We start from the raw sequence: 11234 nt of genomic DNA on the forward strand, positions 1-11234 counted from the left end.
TTAGGCAAAATTGTGTGAGGGTCGTGGTCTGATTTTAACAAAGAGAAAAAAATATAATTGAGGATGTAACATTTGACCTCAGTCTGTGGTTATAGCAACTCAGGCTGTGCACATTGGTTACGAAGCAAGAAGACCTTCTATTAATGATCTCAGTCTGAGACCAACGTGATGGAGGAAAGCAGGAACTGGAAGGTAGAAGAGAGGGGCAGGAGACTAGTTCATGCCGTGTCTTCTGCACCACAAAATAATGCCGATTCATGAAAAGTTCAGTTCATGGTTTATTAGCATGAAAATGAAGCTGGACGTTAGCATTTCAAATCCCAGTTGACCATCTTAATTTCTTTAATTTTTTCTTTAATTAATTTATTTATTTTACATCTTGATCAGAACTGTCCTTCCCTCCTCTCTTTCCAATTCCTACCTCTCCCCTTCCTTTTATGACTCCCTCTCCTTCTCAGACAAGGAGAGACCTCCCATGGATATCAACCCTCCTTGGCATATCAAGTAGGAATGGGCACATCTTCTTCTATTGAGGCTGGACAAGACAGCCCAGTTAGGGGAAAGGGCTCAAATGCATAAAACAGAGACAACCTCTGCTCTGCTACTAGAGTCCCCACATGAGGACCAAGCTGTACATTTGTGATATATGTGTGGAGGACCTAGGGCTGTCCCGTGGATGCTCTCTGGATAGTGGGTCAGTCTCTGTAGTCCTCTATGGGCCCAGATTAGTTGATTTTGTAGGCATTTTCTTGTGGTATCCTTGATCACTCTGGCTCTCCCAAACCTTCTTCTTTCATAAGATTCTTCTAGCTCCACCTGATGTTTGGCTTTGGGTTTTCATCAGTGCCTGAGTGAAACCACTCAGATAACTGTTGTTATGCTAGCCTCCTGTCTGCAAGTATAGCATTAATAGTGGCAGAAGGCGGGCTTTCTCTCATAATATAATTAGTAAGTTAGAAGAGTCATTGGTTGTCAGGGTACAAGGTTTTATAGGTTGGTTTGCATCCCCCTCCTTCCACTGGAAGTCCTACGGGGCTTCAGGAGGTGACCACTTCAAGCTCCATATCCACTGCTGCTAAGAGTCTCAGCTAGGGTCACCACCATAGACTCCTAGAAGCCTTCCCTGTTCCACAGATGCTCCCACATTAAATTCCCTTCTTTCTCCCAGTCCTTCTCATTCTCCCTACACCTGATCCCCACACCTTTTCCCCTCCCTGTCCTCTCTCCCACCCACATCCCTCTATCCATCTATTTCAGGTGTCTATTTTATTCCCCTTCTGAGTGAAATTCAAGCATCCTCCTTTGTGCCCTCCCTGTTACACAGCTTCTTTGTCTGTGGATTTTAGGATGGCTATCATGTACCTTATGGCTAATATCCACATATAAGTGAGTACATCCCATTTCTGCTTGTGGGTTACCTCACTCAGGATGATATTTTCTAGTCCCACCCATTTATCTGCAAATTTCATGATGTCATTGTTTTTCATAGCTGAGTAGTATTCAATGGTGTAAATTTACATTTTCTTAATCCGTTCTTTGGTTGAGGGACATCTAAGCTGTTTCCAGTTTTGGGCTATTACATCCATCAGAATGGCTAAGATAAAAAACTCAAATGACAACACATGCTGAAGAGGATGTGGAGAAAAGGGAACCCCCCTCCATTGCTTGTGGTAATGTGAACTTGTAAAACCACTTTGGAAATCAATCTGGTGCTTTCTCAGACAATCAGGAATACTGCAACCTCAAGATCCAGTTATACCACTCCTAGGAATATATCCAAAAGATGCTCAAGTATACAACAAGGACATTTTCTCAACCTTGTTCATAGCAACCTTATTCATAATAGCCAGAATCTGGAAACAACCCAGATGTCCCTCAGTTGAGGAATGGATACAAAAATTGTGGCACATTCACACAATGGAATACTACTCAGCAACTAAAAACAAGGAAATGAAAAAAAAAATAACAATGAAATTTGCAGGCAAATGGTAGGAACTAGAAAAGATCATCCTGAGTGAGGTATCCCAGAAGCAGAAAGACACACATGATATATACTCACTTATAAGTGGATATTAGATATATACTATAGGATAATCATACTAAAATCTGTACACCTAAAGAAGCTAAGTAAGAAGGAGAACGCTGGGTAAGATGATCAATCCTCTTTCTGTGAAGCAAATGGGATAGACATTGGAAACAAGAAACAAAACAGGAGTCCATCACAGAGGACTGCCAAGCAGGGTATTAAAGCAGATGCTGAGACTCATAGCCAAACTTTGGGCAGAGTACAGGGAATGTTATGAAAGATAGTAAGACCTGGAGAGGACAGGAGCTCCACAAGGAGAACAACAGAATCCCAAATTTGGGCCCAGGGATCTTTTCTGAGACTGATACTCCAACCAAGGACCATTCATGGAGATAACCTAGAACCTCTGCACAGATGTGGCCCATGGCAGCTGATTCTCTAAATGGGCTTCCTAGTAAAGGGAACAGGGGCTGTCTCTGACATGAACCAAGTGGCTGGCTCTTTGATCACCTTCCCCTGAGGGGGCAGCAGCCTTACCAGGCCACAGAGGAAGACTATGAAAGACAGTGCTGATGAGACTTGATTGGCTAGGGTCAGATGGAAGGGGAGGAGGATCTCCCCTATCAGTGGACTGGGGAAGTGTCATGGGAGGAGATGAAGGAGGAAGGAAGAGTGGGATTAGGAGGGGACAAAGGTAAGGGCTACAGCTGGGATACAAAGTGAATAAATTGTAATAAATATAATATATTATATTAAAAAAGAATAAATAAATAAAACAAAAAAAATTGTTTACCTTATCTTGATTCAACTTTGGAATTTATCAAGAAATTCATCTATTTCATTTAGATTTTCCAATTTTGTGGAGTACAGGCTTTTTAAGTAAGATCTAATAATTATTTGGATTTCCCCACTATCTGTTTTTTTTGTGACTCCCTTTCATTTCTGAATTTGTCAATATGGGTACTGTCTCTCTGCCATTTCTTTGCTTGGCTAAGGATTTGTCTATCTTATTGAATTTCCCAAAGAACCAGCGTTGGTTTTCTTGATTCTTTGTATTGTTGTCTTTGTGTCTAATTTATTGATTTCAACATGGATGTTGATTATTTTCTGTCATCTACTCCTCTTGGGCATGTGTGCTCTGTTTTGTTCTAGAGGTCTTCAGATTTGATTTTAAATTGCTAGTATGACATCTCTTCAAGTTTTTATGAAGGAACTTAGTGCTATGAACTTTCCTCTTAGCACTGTTTTTATTGTGTTTCCTAAGCATGAATATGTCATGCATTCATTTTCATTGAATTCTAGAAAGTCTTTAATTTATTTCTAATTTTTTTTGACCCATTGATCATTGGATAGAGTCATCAGTTTCTGTGAATTTATAGGCTTTCAAATGTTTCTGTTGTTGGTGAAGTCCAGCTTTAATCCATGGTGGTATGATAAGTTATAAGAGTTTATTTCAATTTTCTTGTCTGTGGAGGTTTGCTTTGTGTCTATTATATGGTTAGTTTTGTAGAAGGTTCTGTGCGGTGCTGAGAAGAAAGTACATCCTTTTGGTTTTGGATGGAATGCTCTGTAAATATCTGTTTCGTCCACTTGATTCACATCATCTGCTAGTTTAAGCATTTCTGTTTAGTTTCTGTCTAGACGATCTGTCTTTGGTGAGAGTGAAGTGTTGAAGTCATTAGTTACACGGAGCATGTACAACACAGATTAACAGTTAAAAGGACATTCCTCCCCCCCCCCCCGGATCTGGAGAGAAGGCTCAGTTAAGAAAATGGCTTCTATGTACATAAGAAGACCTACGTTCAGATCACCAGCCCTGGCGTAATAAGCAAGGTGTCGTGGCAAGTACTTGTAATGCCAGCATTGCAGAAGAAGAGACAGTAGGATCCTTGAAATTGGTTGATCAGTCAGTTAGCTGAACTAGTGAGCCTCGGGTTCAAGTTGACAGGCTCCACTGTGATCAGTATGGAAACCAGAGAGCCAGAGAAGCAAGCGGTGTTTGAAGATGTTGGGACCAGGGGACCAGTTTCATGTGTAAAGGAACCTGAGGGTTAGGGATGGTGCTATGAGCCCCATGGTTTGAAAGTTGGAGAACCTGGGATAGTGATGTCAGATAACAGGAGAAAACAAATGTATCCTGGTTTCAGGGGAAAAAAAATGTTCATTCTGTCCATCCTTGTGCTGTTCAGCCTATCAAATGGTGCCTGTCCACACTGAAATCAAGATCTGGCAAGCTTATCATCAGTTCACATGCCAGAGTCTTCTGGATACACCTTTACATACTTAGGAGAGCAAAGGTGGAATAGAGCGCAGACCCAATGAAACAAAATATTTAAATATCCAGCTACAACATCCAAATAATTAAATATTCAAATAGGTATAAAGTTGCAACAACTTCTATAAAGCTTTGAATAAGAGGAAAAATTTCTCACTTTATTACTATAGGTGAAACTAGAAAATAGAAAAAATAAGCAAACATATTTAATCTATAAAAATGAATATATGCTGTCATAATTAACATTATATTAATATTTATATCATATATATGCCACAAATCACTGATGTGTATGTGTTGATCTCGTGGTATTTCTGTTGATGGTGATGATATAATGTTTAGAATTTGTGATGAATCTGTGCAGGGTTACACAGCTACAGTTACTTCATACACACATATGGCCCACATGGCTGGGAAGTGACATGGGAGTGTCTAGAGTGGAGGCTGTTACATAAAGAGGTACAGGCCAGCAGGCGGGTAGCCCGGCAGACACATGTTCAGTCTTCTCCCAAATCTACAATCCTAGAAGTCCTCTTTCCTTAGGGAATAGTGACTTAGTTGTTCTATACAAATATAAAACATTAATTAGTTTTTTTTTCATAATAAGAATTTAATCTCTTCTGGGTAGGGAATTAAAATAGCATGCCCCTCCCAACTTTTAAATCATAAAGTAGTAATTACCTCAGATTCTGAAATCAAATTCTTCTTTGGTAGAATTATGTTTAGGTCATAGAGATTAAATATGAGCTTGAAAAATCCCCCCCCACACAGGGAAACAGAAAGTATATCCTTCCTGATTTATGGTGGCTTACACACTAATAAAAGTTGTCAGTAACCACGTAATAATAAAGAAGCTACCTCAGGTGGCTTTTAACTCAGATGTATCAAATACGACTCAGACTCTAAGTACTTTAAAAAGTTAAAGATGCTGGAGTAATAGATGAGTAAATTTAACTTTCTCCTCCAAAGCACAAATTTTAGGTCTGTAGCCATTTCTTAGCTTGCCTTTCAGTAGCCTAGTGCTAATTACCTTCTCGTAACCGGCCTGTGTAAGCCAATCCCACAATGCACTGCACCAATGCTAGTCCCTGGATCAGTTCCTCAGCAAAGGAGACTACTACATCGGGCAGGGGGGAAGAGGGGTAGGGTGGTTGGAGGGCACGAAGATGGTCCTTGCCAGGATGTGCTAAAAGCGCTGCTAATGCTTTCTTGGGGTTAGAATGATAAGATTCTATTCAAAACTGTCGGTCCTGAGTGGGTGATTACCTGTCCGTGTTCTCCACAGGACCCAGACCCACAGCCAGCTGTCTCTGGATATCCGGAACTCAGAGTACCTCACCAGCATGCCCCCACTGCCCGCAGAGTGCCTGGATATTGACGGTGACTGGAACACCCTGCCCGTTATCTTTGAGGACAGATATGTGGACTGCCCTGCCTCAGGTTTGTCTTTCTCTGTTGTTTTGAAAAGAAACAAGAATTAGGCTTCCCGGGTAAGTAGTAGTGCGTTAACTAGTGCTACTGGAGTTCTGGTGACCGCTCTTCACAACAGTAGAAGCAAACGGATGCAGCATTTTCCTTTGGAGTTAAGGAATTGTGAAAGAAGAGTTGGTATTAAGGCCTACATGGACTTTTCTGGTTCAAAAATGTCTCTGGTGCTTGTGTTTTTACCTACAGAGTAACACACAAACACATCATTCACACACACACACACACTCACACACACACAGAGACACACAAGAGCTATCAAAGGCTGGTGATAACCGTTTGTTATCTCAAGTTTTAACTACAGCCATTTCTTTCTAAGCTTTAATGGCACTGAGTTAGTGCCTCCGTTGTGGTGGTTGTTGTGGTAGTGGTTGTTTGTTTAGTTCCTTTGGGTAAGGTTTTGCTATCATTCTAGCTGGCCACTCACTATGTAATCCAAGTACCTGTTTAATGCCACAAGGCAGGTCAAGGACTTGAGAAAATGGTCTGTGTAACTATGGGAATCTACGAACAGATAACTGTATCAGGGAGTAAAAGAACAAGGTTGTACCTTTTATTTGTGTACACTGAGAACTGTTTTTCAGTGAACCCTGAGACCAACTGCAGAATGACCAAACACAAAGAAATGAACGTCCCTATTCTGTTCTCTTTCACAACTTGACCATAGAAACACAGCTGTGAGCAGAAAATGTCAAGTGCCATATTAATGGTTTAACTAAACTTTAACAAAATGGTTTATTTCTTTAATCCTTTAAATTGTGTGTGTGTGTGTGTGTGTGTGTGTGTGTGTGTGTGTGTGTGTGGTATATACTCAACTCCAGAGTGCAGCCTCTGCAGCTCTGCTCTGTTACGTTCCTCAGGTGTTTTAAGCCAGACTAATTTGCTTGCTGCTTTATAAAGCACAGAAAAATGGTTACATTTCAGAAACTCTGAAACTGGAAACTTGTATTCCGGGATCTAGATGACTTGGAGGGACAAAGAGTGCAAACACGAATCTGGATTCCAGTTGTACTCTGACATCTAGCGTCAAGATAGTGTATGACAAGTGGAGTGTATCCTGAGTTACTCTAAACCTCCAACTCAATGATGTTTTAAACATTTTTTTTCTTTTCTTTTTTTTTTTCAGTTGTACTCCTTTAATTTTATTTCTTTCTTTTTTTAAACTTTTATTAATTACACTTTTTTCACTGTGTATTCCCCATAAACCCCTCCTTCCTCCCCTCCTAATCCCACCTTCCTTCCCCCTTCTTCATGCATGCCCCTCCCCAAGTCCCCTGATAGGGGAGGTCCCCTCTCTTTCCTTCTGATCTTAGTCTATCAGATCTCATCAGGAGTGGCTGCATTGTCATCTTCTGTGGCCTGGTAAGGCAGCTCACCCCTCAGGGGGAGGTGATCAAAGAGCAGGCCAATCAGATTATGTCAGAGACAGCCCCTCTTCCCATTACTATGGAACTCACTTGGACACTGAACTGTCATGGGCTACATCTGTGCAGGGGTTCTAGGTTATCTCCATACATGATACTTGGTTGGAGTATGAGTCTCTGGAAAGACCCCTGTGTTCAAATTTTCTGGTTCTGTTACTCTCCTTGTGGAGCTCCTGTCTTCTCCAGATCTTACTATTTCCCACTTATTTCATAAGATTCCATTCACTCTGCCCAGCAGTTGGCCATAAATCTCAGCATCTGCTTTGATATTCTGCAGGGCAGAGCCTTTCAGAAGCCCTCTATGGCAGGTTCCTAGGTTGTTTCCTGTTTTCTTCTTCTTCTGATGTCCATCCTCTTTGCCTTTCGGGATGGGGATTGAGCATTTTAGTCGGGATCCTCCCTCTTGATTAGTTTCTTTAAATGCACAGATTGTGTGTGTGTTCACACGCATGCTCGCACATGTGTGCATTTGTTTATATGCTTGTGTTTTCATTAATACATCTTATAGTTACATAACTTCCAGCAATTTAGAACAGTTGAGGAAATTAAGCATGAATTATAAGAACCTCTGATATTTTTCCATCAGAATTTGATGTAGATTGTTTCCCAGTCATTTTAGTTGCAGATGTTGATAAATATTGCAGTGAGCATAAATTTCAGTCTTCGTGCATGTTATTCTATCAGGTTATTTTATTTTATTTTGAATCAACTACACTTTCTCTTAGCCCATAGCTTCAGCTGAAAACTATATATATTTTCCCCACAAGGTCTTCCAATGTACTGCATTCTACCCATGTTACTCATTTGGGTCTCGAGTCTTAACATGAGGAGATATGACAGCAGACATTTGCTTACCCAGGTTCTTGTAAGCCATCATTGTCCAAGCTTCATTTCTGGTGCTGTGATAACACACTCTGACACAAAAACTTAGGGGAGAAAGATGCTTGCTTCAGACTACAGATCCAGGCTAAAGTACATCACTCTGAGAAAGTAAAAAAACCAGTCATATCATAACCACAGTTAAGAACAATGAAAAAATGAACGCTGTACTCTTGCTCGCTTGCTTGTATTCATCTCTATTCCTCTACTCATATAGTTCAGAATCCCCAGCCTAAGAAACAGCGCCACCCATAGTAGGCTGGGTTTCCAACATCAAATAACTTAATGAAAACAGCCCTCCACAGACACACTCATAGGCCAAGCCAATGTAGAAAATATGTTGTTAAGACTCTGATCCCTATGTTCAAATTTCTGGTTCTGTTGCTCTCCTTGTGGGGTTCCTTCCCAGAGACTCATACTCCAACCAAGTACCATGCATGGAGATAACCTAGAACCCCTGCACAGATGTAGCCCATGCATAGTAATGGGAAGAAGGACTGCCTCTGACAAAATCTGATTGGCCTGCTCTTTGATCACCTCCCCCTGAGGGGGAAGCAGCCTTACCAGGCCACAGAAGATGACAATGCAGCTATTCCTGATGTGATCTGATAGACTAAGATCAGAAGGAAGGAGAGGAGGACCTCCCTTATCAGTGGACTTGGGGAGGGGCATGCATGAAGAAGGGGAGGGAGGGTGGGGTTGGGAGGGGAGGAGGGAGGGGTTTATGGGGGGATACAAAGTGAATAAAGTGTAATTAATAAAATAAAATTAAATTAAAAAGACTCTCATCGCAAGTGATTCTAGATTGTATCAAGTTGACAACAAAAGCTAAATGTCACACATAAGTTAAATAGTACATCTCTCTTTGCATTGTTTGTCATAAGCTGTGGCCTGAACATCAGCCTTGTAGTCTCAATTATTTAGGTACAGTGAACATTTACTCTTACCTGTCTAACTGTCTCCTCAGGGTGTCCCCCATAAAGCCCTGACCTGATGTGTTACTGCTGTCTCATAAGCATTACTGGCTTGCCCACTTAAAACTCAAAGCTTTTCTTCTAAACTTTCTTAATTCTTATTTATTAATTTCAAAGCTTTTCTTGACTGATTTGTTCTTTTACAAAGTATTGGGTGGTTTTTTAATCCAAATCAAAATATCTTAATACAACATTGAACTATTTCCTCTTTCTGCAAGAGTGTGGTGGCCTAAATAGTTTTATGTTGCCAAGGTTGTCAGACACATTCTTAGTACATTCTTTCAGGGTAGCATCAAATGGGATGTACACAAGTTTGGTTTCTATTTGCAATATTTGTGTGCATTTGTGGTTAGAGTCAAGGCAGGAATATGTGCTCTGTTTCAGAAATTGTCGTAGTTTTCCTGGGAGTCCATACTCTGTTGCAAGACAACTGAGTTCATCACAGTGATCATATTCAAATATTTTTTCCAACCATTAGTGTATGAAGTTGAACAAAAGGGTATCTACTACAGGGTTATTTTGGGAGGTGTAAAACATTGAAGGACTAAAGCCAAGGGCCAACGGGTATTAATTAACACCAGTCGCCAGTGTCTGGCTCTCCACCTGTCTCTCTGAGTGAGATGCTTTGTTCTTCTCAGTCTCTCACAGTTTTAATGACAACTCCAAATTATTACGCTGACAACAGTTTCCTCACTGCCATTTCTTGCATCCTGTCTCTTAGTCAAGGATGGGCCTTATAAATATTTTGTTTTCCAAGAATCTACAACTTTTCCCCTACGACATTTGTCACAAACTCACTCACGGCTTGCAAGCTGATCCATATTTCAGATTATCTCTGCCTGTTCATAGTCATATCCCTCTGTTTATGCTCACTTCATCCACTTAGGGACTATACACTCCTGAATTCTAGTCTTTGTTTGTGACATCCCCGAGTCTACCATGATCCAGTGTCTGCTGTTCTGAGGAAGCATCCCCCAGAACACTGTCCTGCTGTGCTTCATTTACTTCTGTTTACTTTTGTAAGTTATTCTTTATAAAATGATTTTTAGATTTCAATTCCCAGCAATAGAGATATAAAAAGTGTGTGGACTACACAGAAGTAGTCCATGTACTCCTTGGCCCTGCACATGAATACTTTCTCAGCTGCACCACCAATAGCCTCCACTCAAGGGGAACTCGTGTTCCAGTCCATGCCTCTATGTTAGGTAAGTAATTATTATCTAAAGTTGATTTGGTATTAGCATTACTCTGGGTTCCTTTTGTGGTATACATTGACCACTCTAACACATCACATACAGCATGTAGATCGTTTTCACCACCTTAAATCCCTCTCTGTGTTCTTCACATATTTCCTTTCCTTACTTGCCTGATCCCTGGAAACCATTCATTCTAGCTTTGCCACAGCAGACACACTTTTTTGGCAAGGCAACTTGTTGTTCTTTTGTGTGCTTCCCAATATTTTTTGAAAAGTTTCTTGGTGCTTATAACAAATGCCCACTTTCGATCTTACCTACCCACTTCCTAGTATGGAGATATTTTTTTCACCAAAGTCATGCTAGTTATAGTCTTTGTGATACTAAACATCATTGCAATAATTGCATTCAAGCCAATAAAAGCAACACATGAATATAATATTCTTTGTTTTGCTAGATTCCTGTTCCTGGCTTAGTCCCTCTCGGGAGCACAGTTCATCAAATATGTACTAGACAGAGTGTCAGACTGCAGGCTACAGAAATAAAACACAAGCTGTCTCCTCCAGAGAGACAAGTGTTCACAAGCGGGTCATCACACTGTGGTAGGGTGTACCCCACTGTGTGGGTGTAGAAGGGATACTGGGTAATTTGCTGAAAACTGAATAAAGGTCTTCAGAGGACAGAAAACACCTCCCAGTACTTCCAGGTTTACTGAATGCACCCAGGTAAAGGAAGAGTTCATCCCTCTATCAATCTAATTACAAATTGCACTGAAAATTATTAGACAATCATGCATCAAAGCCTCATGTGGTCTGCAAGCAGTGTAGGTATGTATGGCTTAATTCATGATAAGAGAAGCTGTATTGATTTTGCTTCTATTAAAGCCACATGAAGCCTTTTAACTTTTATTTTTATTTTTAACATATTAACATAGGAAGTAATGGGTTTCTTTATTACATTTAATACTTACTACTTTAT

General features: G+C 40.5%; 1 protein-coding gene across 1 annotated transcript in view; it reads left to right on the top strand.

Annotated features, from left to right (window-relative positions):
- Fam135b (family with sequence similarity 135 member B) overlaps window positions 1-11234 on the top strand; it is a 175987-nt gene that overhangs the window by 138889 nt on the left and 25864 nt on the right. Inside the window, exon 11 of the mRNA XM_055626711.1 lies at window positions 5587-5741. Coding sequence (XP_055482686.1) covers window positions 5587-5741 — 155 coding nt within the window. The remainder of the gene's footprint in view (window positions 1-5586; window positions 5742-11234) is intronic.

The sequence above is a fragment of the Psammomys obesus genome, unplaced genomic scaffold, assembly GCF_907164565.1.
Source record: "Psammomys obesus unplaced genomic scaffold, mPsaObe1.curated_primary_1811, whole genome shotgun sequence".
Lineage (NCBI taxonomy): Eukaryota > Metazoa > Chordata > Mammalia > Rodentia > Muridae > Psammomys > Psammomys obesus.